The following is a 20,004-nucleotide window of genomic DNA, read 5'->3' on the forward strand; positions in this document are numbered from 1 at the left end:
ATTGTGGGTTGTCTTTTCACTCTGTTGGTTTTTTCACTCTAAAATCAGGGACAAGAATGTCCACTGTACCAGTCTTGTTCAATATAGTTCTGGTAACATTAGGTACAGCAATTAGACGAGAGAAAGAAAAGGAATAAGGATCGAAAAGGAAGATGTTAAATTATCATTATTTGCAGATGACATGGTACTCCACGTAGAAGACCCCAAAAATTCCACCAAAAGAGTCCTAGACTTAATAACCATATTTAGTAGCGTAGCTGGATACAAAATCAACACTCACAAATCAATAGCCTTCCTGTAGATCAAGAACAAACTCACTGAGAGAGGAATTAGGGAAACAACACCTTTCACAGTAGCATCGAATAAAATGACATACCTAGGAATCAATCTAACCAAGGAAGTAAAAGACTTCTACAGTATTCTGGAAAAAGATACCAGAAAATGGAACGATATGCCTTGTTCTTGGGTAGGAAGAATGAATACAGTAAAAATGGCCATACTTCCAAAATTGTTATACATATTTAATGTAATCCCAATCAGAATTCCAACAGCATATTTCACAGAACTAGATAAAACATTCCTAAAATTCATTTGGAACCAGAAGAGACCTAGAATAGCAAAGGCAATTCTAGGCAACAGAGTCAAGGCAGGGGGCATCACAATCCCTGACTTGAAATTACACTGCAAATCTACTGTGATTAAAAACAGCGTGGAACTGGCAAAAAAACCCCAAACCAAAACAAAACAAAAAAAAATAGACTTGAGGATCAATGGAACAGATTAACAGATGCAGAAAGAACTCCAGACACACTCAGCCATCTTATCTTGACAAAGGAGCCAAACACCTTCACTGGAAGAAAGATAGCCTCTTTAATAAATGGTGCTGGAAAAACTGGGTTTTAGTTTGCTTAAGATTAAAACTAGACCCATATCTTTCACCATGCACCGAACTAAAATTGAAATGGGCCAACGACCTAAATATTAAAACAGAAACACTGAATCTGCTGGAAGACAGGTTAGGTAGAACTCTTGGAGACATTGGTGTAGGCAAAGACTTTATGAACAAAACCCCAGGAACTATCACAAAGAATCAACAACTGGGGTTTCATCTTATTAAAAAGCTTTTACACAACAAGGGAAACCACCAACAGCATGTTTCAATTTTTGTCTGAAGATATTTTTTATTTTTCCTTGCAGTTTTTTCATTGATCCCACTGGTTGTTCGGGAGCATTTTAGTTTTCTAAAATTATCTGATTTCTTGTCTTATATCATTATGATTGGGAAAGATGGTTGATATAAGTGTATTCTTCTTAGATTTGCCGAGGCTTGGTTTGTACCTTCAGGTGGGATCTCTCCTGGAGGTTGTCCAACGTGCACTTGAGAAGAATGTGTATTCTGCTGCTGATGAATGGAATGTTCTATATCTCTGTGAAGTCCCTTGATCTAAAGTTTTGTTCAAGTTCAGCATTTCCTTATTCATTTTCTGTCTGGATGATTTTACTGTTGTGGGGAGTAAAGTATTAAAGTCCCCTATTATTACTGTATTGCAGTCTATCATCCCTTTAGATCCTAAGTATTTGTTTTGCATATTAGGATGCTCTGATGTTGGGTGGATGTATATTTAAATTTGTTATACCCTCTTGATGAGTTTTCCTTTTAAATCATTGTATAATGTACTTTCTTGTTTCTTTATTACTTAAACCTTGTCTCATATAATTATCTTTGCTTTTGGTTTCCACCAAATTCTTTAGTATTTGTTATTTTCTTTTGAATTTCGTTCTATATCTCTGCAAATTGTTTGGCATTATAAAATATTCAAATCCTCAAGAGAATAGGTAGTGTCATCTTTTTAGAGTTTCACAGACCCAACCTGCTCTGTAATACCTCTTCCTTTCTCTCCAAAAATGAGACAAGGCTTTTTCTTCAGGTGCCCTCTCGCTATCTCAATTATAACCTGAACCAGGTTCTCTCTTCTGCTTTCTCTGCCCTTCAGCCTTCTCCAGGGCTTTTTATCTGCATGTTTGTTGGGCCTCCATGCCTGTGTTCTCTGGAAGTTGATTTATTTCCTTGTCTACCTGGTTTCTGTTGTGTCTGCTAACTCTGCCTGGATCGTCTTGACAGCAGCACCACTTGTGTGCTGTCACATGCAGGATTCATCAGCGTGCTTTTTATTTCCCCTTGCAACTCATTAATCAAGATGAATACAGTTTTGACATCATTTTAGTAGTTATTCCTTTTCTAGCTTAAAATGTTCTCCTCTGATGACTCCATTTTATACTCAACTAATTAGAATATAATTCACAAATATTTTTTATTTGCCAGGTGGTTACCTGAGAATTTCTACTCTGGCATACTTCTATTTTGGAAATTTTCTTAATGTAATTAACTGATAAAGTGTCAGATAAGCCCCTAAATGTTCCAGAAACTCTGTTTCTTTATCTATTAAATGAAGATTTAAAAAACCTTAATTCACTGGTGATTATAGGGATTCAGTAAATAAAAATATCTGTGTATCTGTAGCTTACTGTTGTGTTGCAGAGTGTTTTTTCATTGATACCTACCAAGTCTATGCATTTTGATATCGTTATGGAGACATAATTTACATACCATACAATTTGCCTGTTTAAAGTCCAAGATTCAGTGGATTTATTACTGTCACAGATGTAGAGCCATTACCACAGTTCATTATAGAACATTTGCATAGTAGTCCTTTCCCCTTTTGCAGGTAACTACTAATCTACTTTCTGTACTTTTATGTGTTTTTAATTCCATGCTTAATATTATATTCTGTGGTAATAGGATCATTTTTCTTATGGTACATTGAAGGTATTTTTAAATATAATCCTTTAGTTTTTAGAACTAAAAAGCACCTTTTGATATTTAATGTTTTATTTTTTAAGTACATAAGGAAATAGAAGACTAAAGAAGTCGAGTGATTCACCTAAGGACATTCCTTCTCCATTCCTCTTTACTGAAATATACTGGGAAAGCAGTATTAACAGCACTTATTTAATAATTCTTATTTGTGAGTGTGAATATGAGATGTAATCATTAGAATCCTCTGCTTTAACCAAATTGGCTCATTTCATTCACTGTTTTGTGAATATTTCTTGTCTCTAGCCACCTCATGTATATAAAAAAAGTCATAACCAGATTTTACTTAGTATATTATTTTCTCTTCTAATTTTCTTTAGGAAAGTCATCACTCTGTGATCAACCATAGAATTTTGTGGTGTAATTTACCCAGTGTAGAATGTGTTCAGTGTTATATTTGAAGTTTTGTGATAGACTGCTTGGACTACCAATTTTTTCCCCACCTCATGCCCTCTTTTAATGCATTTTCTGTGATTCCTTCCATTTACATGTGGAGACTGTTTCTCTACTCCCCTGAATTTGGGCTGACTTTGTGATTTTTCTTGACCAGTAGAATGTGGCAAAAATGATGTCATGCAGATTTCAAGGCTCAGGCACCAAGGGTCCTTGCTGCTCTGGTTTAAGGGAGGGAGCAGAGGCCATGTGGAGAGGAAAGGAGCTCCAGTCTGCTGGTGCCACTGGCTCCAGACATCAGTGAGGCCAGCATGCATCTTCCAGCAGTCATCCAATATAGTTACATGAATGAGGAATTAAATTAAAAAAATCATAATATTCTGAGTCACAAAATTTGGAATGGTTTGTCATGCAGCAAAGGGTAATGAATGCATGTAGTCATTAGCATTGTTGCGATCTGAGAGGGTTCAAAAGTGTAATCCATGTAAGTCCTTAGCTTACTGCCAAGCAGGGCAAATCCCTTAGTAAAGGGTAACTGCTACATCATCATTATTAAGTTATTTTTGTTGTTTTGGTTATATCTCAACTTTTTTTTTTTGGTACCAGGGCCTTGCTCTTACACAGCAGGTGGTGAAACCACTGAGCTAAATCCCCGGCCCTGTTGTTTTGGTTATAAAGATCACTTATTCTCTTTCCTCTTCTAGATATTATGCCATTGTTTTTCATTATCATTACCTCTTATGAATAAGGCAATTTTATGTCTTTGGTGCTAATTGGTATTTTCCTTCCTAATAGTGAGTAGTCTAAAACATTTAAAATTTTTCTTAATGTGAAATAAAACACATGCATAGCAAAATGCTTAAAGTGTCAATATACAGGTTATAGCAAGTTATAATAAAATAAACACTTATAATGACCACTCGGGTTAAGAAACTGAACATTGCCAGAACCCCAGTTGCATGCTCTCCCTGATCAGAGTCCTCTGCTTCACACCTAGAGGTAGCCATCAATCTGATTTTTAGTGCTATAGTTACTTCTTAAGCTTTTCTTACCACTCTCTGGGCATGTAGAAATGGATTAGTATAGTATGCAGCCTCTTGTTCCTGGCATTATCAGCTGAACGTTGTCTCCCTCATATATCCACAGCATGAACAACAGTGAGTTCTAATATCATTGTTGTATAGAATTTCATACTCAGAATATATGTGTGTCAGACCTACTATTGATGGGCAGTTGGGTTATTTACAGTTTGGGAGTATTATGAATAACTCTGTCAAGCACATTTATTCTGGAAAATATATGTGATAGATTTTTAAAGGTGTGTATGGTTGAGAGTAGACTTTTTGGGTAATAAATGGCTGCCATTTTTTGTTAGTCTCACAAGTAAAGATCCAGGTCCAGTGATAACAAATGGTATAAGTTGTATTAAGTGTTAATTTTTATTGAGGTTAGAACAATTGGATTACCACATCTTTCAGGTGATTGACAGAGAAGGCAATCTTAAGTCAGTGGGGACAGGAGTTGGGATGTGATACAAACTATGTAGGATAGAAAGGGTTAAGATTTAGGTGAAGGATTAGAACGCTCCAGAAGGGAAATCTTTGAGAAAATTTGGTGACATTATATTTGAGAGTCTTAGATTTTCAGGAGTTTATAACATTTTTTACATTATTGTCCCCCACACAAACCTGTTACAATGGTTTATATTTTATCTACATTATGAGGAAAGAGATAGGGCAACTTGGGGACAATCGACAGATCTTTAGACACATCTTGGGCCATATAAAGGGACACAGCTCTTTTAGGACTGAGATTTCCTTTGGCCGTTTCTCCAAAGCAAAAAAGTGAGGTAGTAACACTGCCAAAAGAGAAGGAAAAAGATATGTCAGAAATGGAAAATGAGAAAAACCTTTTGTTTAGCCAAATTAAAGACTCCGTATCTATTAAAGACAGTAGAGGCTATAAGAAGATTGGCATAGTGTAACAACCATGGCAATTTGAGTTTCTTTGTGTAATTGTACAGAATGTGCTGTAAGTGGGTCAGCGAGCTATAATCAAACATGGTGGAGCTGAAGAACAGCGTCTGTGTGTTGAGTCACGTGATTGTTCTGCCGCAAGGCGCCCTGCCAAGCCAGCGATGCCGCTCTTCTTTCTGTGCCCTGATGACCTCAAAAGGAAAGCAGAAGTGTTTATAGCTTACTGAGTTCTTTTCCCTGACTACCTGAGGAAGTTGAAAACTTGAGGATTTAATTCAGGTTCAGTAGTATTGCATTGATCTTATAAGAAAGTAGGCAATTTAAAGCATTTGGACACTGTATTAAGATCACATGGAGATAATTGGGGCAATTGAGGAATTGTTCGCTTCATTTGGGATCATGTTAAATAGGGTTGTTTTTACACCGTTACGTGCTTTCCCAAGTTGACTAAAGTAGTATTTGTGACAGGCTGTAGTTGAGCATGCTTTTAAGATGCAGAACAAAACCTAGCTTACTGCTATGACTTCTATTGATACAGGGATTTGTAGGCTGTTTCCATAGGCATAGAGCTAACATTCACTGAAGGTCTACGTACGTTATTGATTTGATTTCTTGTATTATTTCTGAATGGTCCCTGGATGCATGGAATTGGTGATGGTTTTATAACTTTTAATATTATGCTTTTCCTGGAAAACAAAGTGAGCTTTTCATGCTCGAGTAAACACATTGACGTATTATGAAACTGTCACTCTGTGAACAATTGGCATAAGCTCAGTTATTCAAGTATGTGATTCTTTTCAATGGCTTCTGTGTGAGCTAATGCTTTAGTACAACTAGCATAAAGAAATTTCAGTACTTCCTTAAAAAAACTGAATCATCACTGTATGATTAAAGAAATCCAAAGGATTAGTCTTTTTATTGAGCGTTTTCTTCATTATCATTTGTAGCTAACTGCAGTAATCATTTGTTAGGATTCATAGCTCATTTTATTATTATTTATTTATATATTTTTGAGACAGGGTCTCACTTCAAAGTGCAGGCTGGCCTTGAACTCACTGTGTGTCCCAGGCTGGCCTCAAACTTGCAACAATCCTTCTACCACAACCTTCTGGTCTTGGGATTACTATGTCTGGCTCCATTCATTTTAATTTAAAATACATCTTGAAAATTAAACAGTCCGTATGATGTCCTTGTCACCTGACATGAGTGTCTCCCCACTGTGCCCTGTTTAGTGCACCTGTGCACTGGCTTTGTGATAGTGGCCTTTAATGGAAACAGCTTTGTTTTCTTTTCTAGTTGTTTGAATGAAAATCTTTTTCAAGTAATATGATCTTTATGATAGTTATTGTTGTTATTTGCATAATACTGAACAGCGTGCTAATCATTTCCTCATTTGATATGTTTTCTAGCTTTTCATTTTTACAGATAATGCAGTGATGCAAATATGTATTTGTGCAATATTCTTAGTTATATTGCAAGGACAGGTGTCCCAGAAGTAAGTCAGTGGATTTGTAAATATCTAATCTATCATGTCGTGCCCTGTTTCTTTCCAAAAGGCAATATATTCTTATGTAAGTATCAATTCCTTTACCAGTACAAGAGAGAAGAAGCCTGTTACATATTAGGGGCTCACAAAATTAACATTTGAATCATCCTGTAATCTTAGAGGAGACTTTTGCCTTTGCAAATTCATTTTCCATTTTTAGCAAAGTAATATGTGCAAATAGCTTGAAACATCCAATAACCTGTGCAGCCTGACAGGAAGAACAGAAGCCTCTGCCTTCTCCTCTGTGTGCCTGGCTTTTGGTGGCTTTGGGAAACGCTATCTCTTAGCTGTTTGTATGCATATGTTATTATGGCTTTAAGTATTATTCATAATCAAATCATGTTTATATTTTGATTGTATCTTTTTATACTTTTTATATTACTCTGGAATTAATAACTGTCCTTTTTGCTTGCATTGCTTTCTGTATTCCTGTTTTTCATTTATCATTCAACATTCCGACTGAGTTGTAAATATCCTCTTGGTACTGCCACATACATCAGACAATCCTCAGATGTGTCCTACTCATTTTTTTCAAAACTCCCTCTGGGAGCCTCTACATTTTGCTCCAGTGTGCACAGGTTGAACTCAAGGCCGGCAACTCAGCTAACATCTTAGCATTCCCTTCATGGTTTTTCCCTGTGAGTTTCTTTTGTCTCTCTCTGTCTTGTTGATTCTGTTTCTTAGAGCTAACATTTTGCTTTTGAAATTTCCATTTAATGGATTCCTGAGAAATATGTGTGGAAGGTAAATTGTTGTTTGCAGCCATGTATCTCTGAAAATGTCTTTCTGCCATCATACTTAATTGATTGTGTGCTTTCAGGCTGGGAGTTTAGAGGAGTGCTTCCTTTTACTTTCAGTGTTGCTGCTGAGTCCAGTCCCACTCTGATTCCCAATTCTTTGTTAGTCCCCTGCGGGGGGCCCTCCCATTCTTTGGGAGCTTTCAGAATCTTATTTTGGAGATCTTATTTTATACTATTCTCTATGTATCTTTTTTCATCTATTTTATTGTTCAGATGGGGTGTCCTAATCGTGTTCTGCAGTCTCCTGTTTTCTTCTAGTTTTACGTGGATACAGTACCTTATGGACTGATTTATTTTAGTTTTCCCACTTCTTCCATTTCTGCATCTCATTGCCCTTTGGAAAAATTTTATAAACTTTATTATTTTTTAACCTCTTCTGTTAGGTTGCTTTTTTGATGCTACAGTATTTTTTATTTTTTTTTTTTTTGGTACCTGAGATTGAACTCAGGACCTTGTACTTGCGAGGCAGGCGGCGGAACCACTGAGCTAAATCCCTGGCCCGCTACAGTATTTTTTAATTTCTAAGAGCTTATTTCCAATTCTTCAAATCTTGTTTTTTATGGCATTATGCTGTTTCATCTCTGGCTTTTCTGAGACTATTGATTATTATATTTTCTAATGTGCAATAATTTCTTTTATAAGTTTCTTTTTAATGTTTAACATTTAGTTGTTCCATATGTTTACCTAACATTGAAGATATAATTTCCCCTGAGTAAAAGATGTGACCATCTACTGGATGACTGCTATTTTCATTAAGTTGCTCATTAATATTGAAAATTTTATTTTTAAATAATTGTAGATTGATAGGAAGTTGCAAAAATAGAACTGAAAGAGTCTTTATACTCAGATAATGCCAGTGATCACATCTTTACATGTCTGCAACATACCAGCAAAACCAGCAAATCGACATTGTACAATCTTGGATTGTTTGTAAAGACATGCTGCTTTAAATTTTCTGTTAACCAAAAGCCTTACACTGAAGACATATGTGAAATCTATGTAAATTGCTTTTGTCTTTCAGCAATTTTTCCAGCTAGTCAAATTACGAAAGCTTGGACTTAGTGATAATGAAATTCAGCGGCTCCCTCCAGAAATCGCAAACTTCATGCAGCTGGTGGAACTGGATGTGTCTAGAAATGGTAAGAATGAGATCCCACGTGGGCTGTCCCTGTGTCTCTTCTGATGCTGGGGCCATTTTTAGTAACCACAGTTGTATAAATGTTGCTGGAGATGCTGTCCCTGGTATGGGAAAGTGATGTATACATGTGGAGATTAATGCCACTTTTAATAGTTCAATCAACTTACAAGTATTTATCAAAAAAATTTTTTTCCCCCATTAAGTTTATTGGTACATTTTAGGTATAAAATACATTTACATATATCATTGGGATCCTGTACCATTAGATGAGTATCTTGGTTTTTTTTTTTTTTTCCCCTTCCCCTGCCCTCCTTTCACCCCCTCCACCCTTCCCTATTTGCAAAGATTTTGTTTCCATTTTTTTCCTCTTCTCATAGTTTTTCTTTTCCCTTCTTTCCTTTCCCCTACCCTCCCACTTCCCCTGCTCCTTTAGACCTTTTCTTCCTATTGCACAATATCAATTATACATTTTTAAAATTAAAATATCAAGACCTAGGAGACATTACCACAGATTTTACAGAAAAGGATATAGAAAGCATATTTCAAAAATCTGTTTTGAAATAAATTTAACAACTTCTAAGAAGTACCTTGGAAGACAAATTAATGAAACTAACTCTGGAGGAAATATAAAATTTGAATAGCACCTATTAAAGAAAGTATATTCCTAGCTTGAAAACCTACCCATATGACAACAACAGGCACATAGACATTTTAGCTGATGAATTGTATCAAACATTTAAAGCAGAAAAAAATAAAAGGAACACTTCTTCCCTCATTTTAGGAAATCAACATCATGCTAATGCTAAAACTGGATAAAGATAATAGAAGAAAAAAGTATGAACATAGATAGAAATTTGTTTAACAAAACAATTAGAAGTCAGATCTGGCAGTATGTAGAAAGTGGTTTTATTATAGGGATGGCAGTGTTGGTTCAGCATTGGAAGATCCACCCCCAAAAGTCACCATTTTAACAGAGGAAAGGAAAAAGCCATATGATCCTGTCACTAGTTGGAGAAAAAGTATTGGACTAAATTCTACAGCTGTTCATGGTAAAAGCTATCAGGAGACTAGAAGTAGAACAGAACCTTCCCAACAGATCAAAGACATGTCCTCCATACTTCCAGCAAAAACACCTGATATGAATGGAAAAGATACAATGCTTTCTCCCTAAGGTGGGGAACAAGAGCAGATATGGTTACTCTTTATCTGTCCATTAAACTTTGAAACCTAGGCCCAAACCAAAATAGTCTGGCAGTAAAATGACACAATTAGGATAGGATTGGCAAGATAGAAGCAAAATCTTTATATGTAGATGAAATGATCATCTACAGAGAAAATACTAAGAAATCTCTAGGAGCCCCTAGAACTTGTATTTGAATTTAGCAGGATTAGAAAACACAAGGTATATATAAAAATTCAGGTCTGTGTATACTTGCTATAAATGAAGAATTGGATACTGAAATTTAAAAGTTATGTAGGAGTACAAAGGACCTAGAAAAGTTAAAAAAAAAAAACATTCTTGGAAGACATTTATTACCTAATTTTAAGACTTCCTCTAAAGCTACAGTAATCAAGGCAGTGTTGATGTAAGGAAAGACATATAGATCATGTGAAGAAAACAGAGAATCTAGAAATAGAACCACACATATATGGTCCACTGATTTTTGAAAGATTATTTAACATTAACATTTTATAGAACATAAACTCTACTCAAGAGCAGAGGAAAAGACAATGTTTTCACCAAACGGCACTAGAACACCTGGTATTTGTATATAAAAAATCAACCTCAACCCTTTATTTCCAGACATAAAAATAACTTGAAGGGATCTATGAACCTAAATATGAAAGCCTAAAAGTGTAAAACTTTAAGAAGAAATTATAAGGGAAAATGTGTATGAATTTAGGGTAGGCAAGAACTACCTAGGATACAAAAAACATGATGTATAAAAAAAGATTGATAAATGAGATTCCATCAAAATTTAGAACTTTAAATGACATCATTAAAATGAAAAGTAGTCCTTAAACACACCATATTTACAATGCATATAACCTGTGACCAGAATATATAAAGAACTCTTACAGCTCATTAATAGACAACCCAATTAAAAAGTAGACATAAGATGATAAATAGCCAGTACAGCACAAGGAAAGGTGTGCAACTCCAGAATCAGAAAAATACTAATCAGTACAATAACAAGATTGAATTATACACTGATTAGAGAGATGAAGTTAAAAGTTTTAAAAGCCGTGTCATGACTTTTTGTTGGATTCTCCCCCTTTGCGTTTAATTTGTCATGCCCAATGGATTCATTCTGCTGGGCTTCCTGGGGCTGTGATCCTCATTGTCTTTTCCTAGGATTTTGTCTAAAAGTTTTTGGAGTGCTGGTTTGGTATTCATGAAGTTCCTGAGGTACTCTTTATCATGAAAGTATCTTATTTCTCCATCAATTTTGAAAGATGGTTTTGCAGGGTACATCAATCTGGGTTGGAAACTGTTTTCCTTTAGGGCTTGCAATATTTCACTCCAAGCTCTTCTTGCCTTGAGGGTTTGCATTGAGAAGTCTGCTGTGATTCTGAGGGGGCTTTCCTTTGTATGTGATTTGTTTCTTTTCTCTCACTGCTTATAGAATTTTGTTCTTCTGTTGGGTTTCTGGAATCTTAACAATTATAGGCCTATGTGTAGATTTTTTTTGATCAAGGCTAGCTGGAGTCCTATATGCCTCACTTATCTGCATGTCAAGTTCTTTTCCCCTCCTTGGGAAGTTTTCTGCCATCACTTCTGTTAACAGTTTTTTTATGTCATCTGTACTCTCTCCTCTTTCTTCATTAACTCCAGTCAGTCTTATGTTATTCTTCTTTGCATCGTGTAGCAGTTACTGGATTGATTTCTCATGTTCCCTTACAATTTTAAAGCAATTTTTCTTTTCCTGGTCACTAATTCCAATCTTATTTTCTATGTCTGAAATTCTGTCCTCACATTGGCTCATTCTGCTGCGTAAACTTTCAATGGAGTTTTTAATCTCCTGGAAATGTGTTTGCATCTGTTTTATGGATTCCATTTGTTTCCTCTGTTGGGATTCCATCATGTTCCTGAGCTCCTCTATTTTTTTATCTGTGTCCTCTCTAGATTTATTAATCATGTCTTGCACCATGAGCAAAATCTTTGCTGTTATCTGAGTAATTATTTCTGATTTCATTTTTCCCAGATCCTCTTTTGTTGCCAGTTCAGAGAGTCCAGGTGGTTGAGTATCAGATTGTTCCATCTCCTTTCCCTTTGGAGTTGCTGTAGGTGATCTGGAAGTCTGCTTTTGAGACTTGTTTACGTGTCTTCTCATTTCCACAGGATGGGGGTGGGGTGCTTCTGGTGCCTACACGGCTCAGCTTCTCTGCCCTCGGAGCGTGGAATGGCAGCAGGGGATCCTCCTTCTGGGTGCTGGGACTGGCTCACCTTCTTTGCCCTAGGACCATGGAATGGCCAAAAAATTTTTATAATAGAACTTTTAGGAGGTTTTAAAAGACAGCTTTTGTCTAGGGAGATTCAATCTGATTGCTGGCGTAGTGAGTTGGCCAGACCGTTTCACCTCGTCCCGTCATTGTAGTGATCTGGACACTGTGGCTAGTGGCGAGGGTCTGGTGGTGTGAGGGTCTGTGATCTGCCCCGGAGGGCTGGGTTGCTCCTGACTCTGGCTCAGTGGCTTGGTGCCATGCGCTTGCAGGGAGTAGACCTGCTTACTCTCCGGGCAGTTTCTGTCAGCTCCATTTATTTCTAGTGAGGTTGGTTGTGCTTCTGCTCACGTAAGTTTCTGTGAGGTTTGTTTTGTGTGTGTGTGTTTGTTTTGATTTCTAGGTTTTATCAGATTTTCAACAGGATTTTTATATCTAAACACCTCTCCGTTTCAAGTGTTCACCTTGGTTGAAGTCGTGTGTTTTATACTCTTGCCCTCCCCATGCCCGTCCCCTTGCAACATCTGTGGCTGATGCACCATTGTTGGCTGTTCCCAGTGATGGAATTCAATTTCTGTGCATACCCAGGCATAATTTCCTCAGGATAGGCCCAAATATAATCTGGATTAGTATAAAAGGGGCAGTCCTTTTATTTCTCTTGGATTACCTAATGGTTTTATTTTGTGTTTGCTTTTATTTTCCTTCAAAAATCTATAAATTTAAAACTTTTTTTTTTTCAGTGAACCTCAGGTCTGTATATTTTAGTCCATTTCTTTGACAGGAACCCCAGGGCCCAGATACAACATTCTTCCCTGGATTGGCATTATAATGTAGCAGTGGTAATTATTCAGTACTTGATTGAAAACGTGTGAGAAAATGATCCCGCCCACCAGGTTTTAAATGGTTAGTTTTTTCATTTTTCCCAGTACAGTACCTTCAAGGTAAGAAATAATTTTCATGAAAGTAAATGTAGATTGTATGTCAAAAGCAGATGTTATGGCCAAAAGACAGGACATGTGTTATTGACACAATAATTTTACTTTTCACGAGAATGATTGTAACCTTAAAGGGACTGGGGAAAATGGAAAAACTGAGTTGTGTGTGTCTGTGCGTGTGTGTGTGTGTAGGAGGCTTGCTGTAGAGTGGCTCATTTGGAACCAACACTCGGATCAGCGTAGGTAAAGTGGATTTGGCACTGCCTTCGGGTTCATGGTCTCTGTTGTACAGTGTGTGGATGCTTTGTCATCCCCAACACTGGCCTGCTTTCTTGGAACTGGTGTGCAGTGGCCCTCTGTATGTACTTACTGGCTGCTGTCCCTGTTGTAGACTGTGCTTGCAACGACTCCCTCTCTGTGGGGAAGAGTTGATGTAGATTATCTTTTTGTGCCACCCATAAGACATAGACTCCAGGTCACTGGCCATCCTAGAGGTTGGCTGCCCTGGGAGGGCTGTGCATGCACTACCAAGCGTGGCCCTGCTCGCAGCACCCAAGTTTGTGGTGAGCAGCAGTTTTGAAATTGGCATTAGAAAAGAAAACTAAGCAGGGGTCATGCTGTTGTGAACTGTAACGGATGCTCTGAGGAAAGTCAGCACTGAATGGCCACCAGTCTGTCTCCCCAATTAAGTCAGCTCTTCCTTTGCAGACACGTGTGGCTAGAAAGAAGGGCTACATGCCTCTTTCCACATGTCCATTTTTACCTTCCTGTATCTTGATTAAAAAAAAAAGCTATGTTTTGCTGAAGTCAGTGCCTGGACACAGTGTTTCCTCTCCTTGGGACACCTATTTCCCCAGTATATTTTCTTAACTTCCTTATTTCCCACCTTCCCTTCTTCAAGTGTTGGAGTTTTGTGAAGGTTCCTACAGTTCGTTCACTTTCTCATCAGGCTCCTTTAGAAATGCTGAGGGGTGTAAACCATCCCCTTTCCCACTGGGGCGCCTTGCTCTGGGTTGGTGGCATGCAGGGATGTCTGGTGGGGGTACAGGGAAGACAGGATGGAGGATGGCCAGGTGCAGGTTTCTTTGAGGTTCTAAAAAACGGCACAGATGACAGAGCAGAACAGGTTCACTGTTTGCTATAATGAACAGGAACATAGATCTTGGGCCATTTCCAGGGCAGGCAGATCTCACTGTGCTTCCTTTCCCACTTTCCTTTGGCAGGTAAAACCACATCAGTGTGAATTTCAAGAATTGAGTAGATAAGTCGCAGTGTCTGCACTTCCCAGGCAGTGGGAAGCTTTGTAGAGACGTAGGCATATGTAGGGGTCTGGGCCTGGTGCCTGAGGGCCTGGCTGGCCTCTCTTCTCCTCTTGCCTCAGCTGAGGCTGCCTGCCCTCTGGTGAGAAGCTGATTCTTTGGAGGTCTTGTCCAGCCCCAGGTGTAGCAGGGCCATCATCAGAGCTGGCAGCTGTCTTGATAGGACCCTTATTGGCATCCTTAGCTTTCAACTGTCTGACAAGTAATGCTTTGATAAGTGGAGGAGCCAGGTGTTGGTATCAGACCACTTGGTCCACTGGATTAGTTCTTGTCCAGCATGAGCATGCAGTGGATTGCCCGAGGACATTGTCAGACTCCATTGCAGGGTTCTGAAGCGGGGCTTCAGTCTGGCTTGCAAAGATGCTCGAGGGTGATGCCAGCTTTACACAATAGCAGAGTCACTTTCCTCCTGCAGCTCATGGGGTGATGGGCCTGAGTTCTATTGCCCTGTCACCCCTGTGCCCTTCCATGGGGGAGGCAGGAAGTCTCCAGGGTGTTCCTGGCTCAAGGGTAGGATGCCAGGATGGACTCAAGGCCAAGTTTGTTTGGATTCCAGTAGCAAAATGAGACCTTTCCTGAGGTTTTTCTTGCTCAAATAAGGGAGAAAAGACCTGTTTTGTGTCTCTCTCCAAAAATATCTAAATGAAGGGAGAGAAGTTTTCACAGGCTTATTTCTTGGACCAAACAGAACTGCCAAGACCGCCAAACACTGACTTTTGTGGCTTTGTGTTCTGCTATATTTGGCACCAAGTCAAGGTAACATATGCTGTGTTTCAGAAGACAAGAGGGAGTTCAGGAGAAGAGGGTGTAGGAGGACAGCACTTGCCGGTTGCCTAGGCTGTGATAGTTTTCCCTGAGCTACCCAAGAATAGCTAGCTGGGCGCCACAGAGAAGCCTGGGCCAAGCCCAGGCTTTGGTACTGCCAGGCTGTGCTTTTTGAAGGAATGTAGTGAGGCCCTGCTTCCGGTACAAGTCCAGCGCAAGTGGAGGGAAGTGGTGCTCCTGTCATGCTCTAACTTGGTGGGAAATACATGTTTTTCAGGCAGATGGCCCAAAAATACATGGGAAAAAGAAACAAGGTGGTTTTTTCTGACCATAGGTTAAATAATATTGGTACAGTATATGAAATTGGTATCTGAATATGTTCTTAAAATTTTGTCTATAAAATTGTACAGGAGTAGATGAAGGTATTGCTCCATTTTCTGTGGTGAGACTCATATGCTTCCCTGCCTGGATTTCCAGTCCATTTCCTCTGCTCACTGGTTCTTGTCTGCCCCTGCTTGTGTAGACGTATTACCCCATAGTAGGATCTTGCTATCCAGGAATCTAGGGCAGACTTAATGCATCATGAATCCTGCCCCAAGGGTTAGTAATTTGAATTTTATAGTCTCTGCTGTAATTTGACTTACATCACAGTCCTGTATCATTATCCATTTAGTGTAGTTTTCCTCAAAGTGCAGTGTTCTGCTAGAGATGATTTTCAGTGGTACTGCAAAACCACAATTTTTAATATTGCATCATGGTGAGAAAATTATCCTTTTTCTCCAAATTTTATTCATTTTGTGTTGCCTTCTATAAAAGTTTATAATACTACATTGTATTTATGTTACATTCATCTTCTATTTCTGGTGGTGATAATAGCTTTGTATTCATGTTAGTAATTTAAACAGTTTGCTTCCTTTAAAAACAAATCTTAGTCAGGTTTGTAAAAGTCATTTTAAAGCAAGAGGCAAGTAATAAGGAATACAGGGGCCATACAATATGGCAAAACTTGTGCAAGTGGATTTGGGATGGCAGGTTTGTATTAGCATAGCACAAAGGAGAAGACGGGGCTTATTTTTCTTACAAGGGAAACAGTTCTGCACTCAGAAAAACCCTGTCCAGAAACTGTACCTTGGCTAATTATTTTGCAAGTCTGAGTTAAGAAGGACTTTAAAGTAAAAATGTATTAGTACAAACTGTCACTAGCACAGGACAGCGCTGCAGGGTGAGCAGACTGCCCACCAGCTGGGTCACCTTCCTGCTTTTTTTGAGAGGTTAGGCTCTGGTCAAGTGCTTGGGCTGGCTGTCCTCCATCCAGCTCTGTCCACTGCTCCTCAGTGTCTGTGCTTCTGCAATTCTTTGCTTGGTTAATGAAATTTGAAACCCGTCTTGAAGCCTCTTGAAAGGACCCCTTGTTTACTTCTGAGGATGCCTTGAAAAAAGCCCTTTCGGCCACGGAGGAAACTTAGTGTGCCTTGACCCTCTCTTACTTAGTTATGGACAGTTTGCCTTTTCCCCCTTGCAGTAACAGCATACACCCACAGTACTGTGTGGTGGAAGCCAGGTGTACCATGCAGACTTTGGACTTGCCACGGTGAAGCCACTGTGCTCCCCTCCCTCGCTGCCTGAGAGCCTGAGGTTAGCACTCTTTTGCACACTGCCTCGGTGAACACATTGCAGGGGAGAGTACCCAGGAGACAGCCAGTGTCCGGGGGAGCCCGTCACTGTGCCCACTCCACTGTACACTTTATGGAGGGACAGCTGGATGGGACTCAGCCTGGAGCTCGCTCCTTGGCTCGCAGGCTCTTCTGCTTTCCTGTCACAAGCCTGCTCCCCACTGTAATGTTCACCTTCTCTTTAGTTGGTGAGAGGGGTTAATACAGAAAAAAATTTGCCTTCTCCTCACCTATTAGTAGCAAAGTACTACTTTAATTTCAGATTATAGTAATTATTATTATTATCATTATTATTATTTTGGTACCGGGGATTGAACTCGGGTCCTTGCCCTTGTGCAGCAGGGGGCAAAATGACTGAGCTAAATCCCCGGCCCTATAGTAATTATTTTTAAAGGAGCGATGGAAAGGAATTGGGCTTCTTTGATGTTTTCTAGGCATCTTTCCATGCTACAAACTGTATTTTTCAGGAAGCATTTTTACATACGAAGATGTATAGAAATAATTTCAAACACTGCAAAAGTTCAGATAAATGTCATAGACAGATCCCTGTTGATGAGCATGTTTTACACTTTTTTCTTGTTTTTTTCCTTGCCATTCCCTATTTCTTTTTTTCTCCCCCTGGAAGGGCCTCTCTAGGTTGCCTACCACATGCTGTGAATATGTGCAGGGAAGACTAAACTATTGTTATTCTTTATTGTATTTATATGGTTAATATTCCTTTTTTAAGAAAGTTGTGATGAGTTAATAAATGATAGTTTATGTAACATCTTTCTGCTTTTACTTTTTCTTTTTTTAAATTAGCAGGTCTGTAGTAGACAGATCTGAGTTTGAAAACAACATCTCTGAGTGTACCTTTTAGTCATCAAGTTCTTCATTGAATTACAATTTCTTAGAATGTTTTGTCTTTTAAGTAGCTCTTTATGTTCCTTCCCCTGTGCCCCATTCATTCACCTGGTCTTTACATGCTGTATTTTGTACTAGATCCTGTTTTTCCCAAAGGAATGGTGAATTTGCACTCTACAACCTCAATTCCAGAAGCAAAAATAATTGTATTGGTTTCTCCTGAACAAAACAAAACCCTCGTGTGTGGAGACTGTTTCTGCTCCCATTGTATTTCTGCAGTTTCTGCAGGCATGAGGGTGATAGTTTCTAGCCCCGAAGTGGTTGAGAGAGAATGCTGGCTTCATTTTGATTGTGGGGTCCCCTGTCCTGTCTGTGAGTCTGGCTCCAGCCCCTAGTGATGAGCAGGAGAAGTGTGGTGTGCAATGCACACAGACGGGAGACAGAAAGGAGCTGATTCTTCCTCCTCCATCTTTTGTTTTCTTAGTCCCTGCACCGATCCATAGGGTGATGCCTGCTGCCCTGAGGAGTGTGACTGACTTCAGTGAGCCCACCAATTCCAGCATTTACACATCTGGAAACACTTCAGTGCACTCTCAGAAGTGATGTCTAATTTGACTCACTGGTGAATTCAAGTTAACATGTCAACTTAACACCACATCTAGTAAGCACACTCACATGTGCACACATACACACACATCAACTCTATCCCATCGAACTAGCACCACCTCTCATTATAGGAAGTTCAGGTGAGGGCCTGAGAAAACTCTGTTGCTGTCCTTCCCACATCTGCATAGAAGTGTGAGAAACCGGGGATTAGTTAACAACGTGAAACCCATGCGAGGATATATAATTTCTTATTTCAATTTTTAAAGACTACCTAGAAATATATTTTAAAAATTAAAATTTTATGTTTGAGGAATCTTTGAAGCTCTAGGAAATATGAGAGAATTCAGAGTTCTGAGCAAGGATTGTTACCTTGGAAGAGTTATTTAACTTCAGTGAATCTCAGTTTCTTCATCTATAAAATGAAGATTATAATGGCACCTGCTTTTTTGGGATATCTTGATTCTTACAAGAGGCTGTTTATGTAAAATGTTTAGAATGTCTGTGTATAAGTAGTACTCAGTATTAGTTGCATCCTGTTTTCGTTCCTTTGGGATCAGGAATATGTGAAGGAGAACTGTGCCGGATGGGGTGTGAGGGACAGAGGGCGGTTTCTCCTCGAGGTGATGTCTTCGTACCAGAGCTTGTGCTTGGCATTATGCTGATGCAGTGTGTCTGTCATTTGACCCGACCTACATACCAGGCCTGTGAGGTGTGCCTGTGACAGTTGGGAGCACTGAGGAGGAAGCCACAGTCTGGAGAAGCCCTGCTGTGTAGATCACCCTCCCAGTCAGAGTGGAGCTGAGGTGCAGGGGCCTGATTTGCTATTTTGCCTGACATATCCTACAGGAAGCTCTGGTCAAGTAGTCGTGAGTTTCCCTCTCTAAAGTCAGTCTTGCTACACAGAGCCATTAGCTCAGCGGGTCTCCTTTGTTACCTGCATTAGATGAGGGACGTTCTCCCAGGAATCCTGAGAAGGTTAGAGAATGAATTATACAGGTGTTTGCTGTTCAGTGTGTGATATTTATAGAAGGTGTTGAGAACTAAAAGTAGTAAAACATTAAAAAAGTTGGAAAGAGAACTGTGTGCATCTTTCTCATCACTATACTTATTAGGTTCCTGTCATAGACTAGATAGGAGGCTGAGTATTTCACAAGTCTTATCTGATTCAATCTAAACCTCATCTCCAAGAAAGAAGCTTGCCTCTCCTGTTAGGAGAAAAGTGAGTCTGAGGTTAGCAGCTTTGTCTGTGGTTGTATGACTTGTGTGTAGAACTGGTATTTCATCCTAGGATTATTCTAAAAGTTACAATTCTGTCTACTATAAAAAAACTCTCTGTACCTGGAGATAATTATCATTAATGTTTTTATGTATTTTATTCATCCTTTTTCCTTTCATTACCTGTTTCACAAAATTTGCATCATTCAGCAAATAGATATTTCTGTCTTCTTTTTATACGCTTAACATAGGTTGTAAACATTTCCTGTGCCATTATTTGTACTTATTGTTGAATACTTATACTTTTTAAAAGGCAGATTAATCAATAACTCTTGCCTTTTCATCTTTCTAGAGAAAATATAAACAAGTTTGTAACTTACCAATAGGAAGCTATAGGTCTCAAAGCTAGGATTGGTGTAGGATATGCTAAGGTAAAAGCCAACTAGACACAGTGAGGCCAGAGGTGAGTAGGAGTT

At 38.9% G+C, this 20,004-nt stretch overlaps 1 protein-coding gene across 1 annotated transcript in view; it reads left to right on the forward strand.

Moving 5' to 3' along the window:
- The window catches only part of Lrrc1 (leucine rich repeat containing 1), a 127,078-nt gene that overhangs the window by 38,845 nt on the left and 68,229 nt on the right, over window positions 1-20,004 (forward strand). Inside the window, exon 2 of the mRNA XM_004868824.3 lies at window positions 8,612-8,729. Coding sequence (XP_004868881.1) covers window positions 8,612-8,729 — 118 coding nt within the window. The remainder of the gene's footprint in view (window positions 1-8,611; window positions 8,730-20,004) is intronic.

Source organism: Heterocephalus glaber, unplaced genomic scaffold (assembly GCF_053883595.1).
Source record: "Heterocephalus glaber isolate CG9 unplaced genomic scaffold, H.glaber_assembly_v1.0 deba00001610, whole genome shotgun sequence".
Classification (NCBI taxonomy): domain Eukaryota; kingdom Metazoa; phylum Chordata; class Mammalia; order Rodentia; family Bathyergidae; genus Heterocephalus; species Heterocephalus glaber.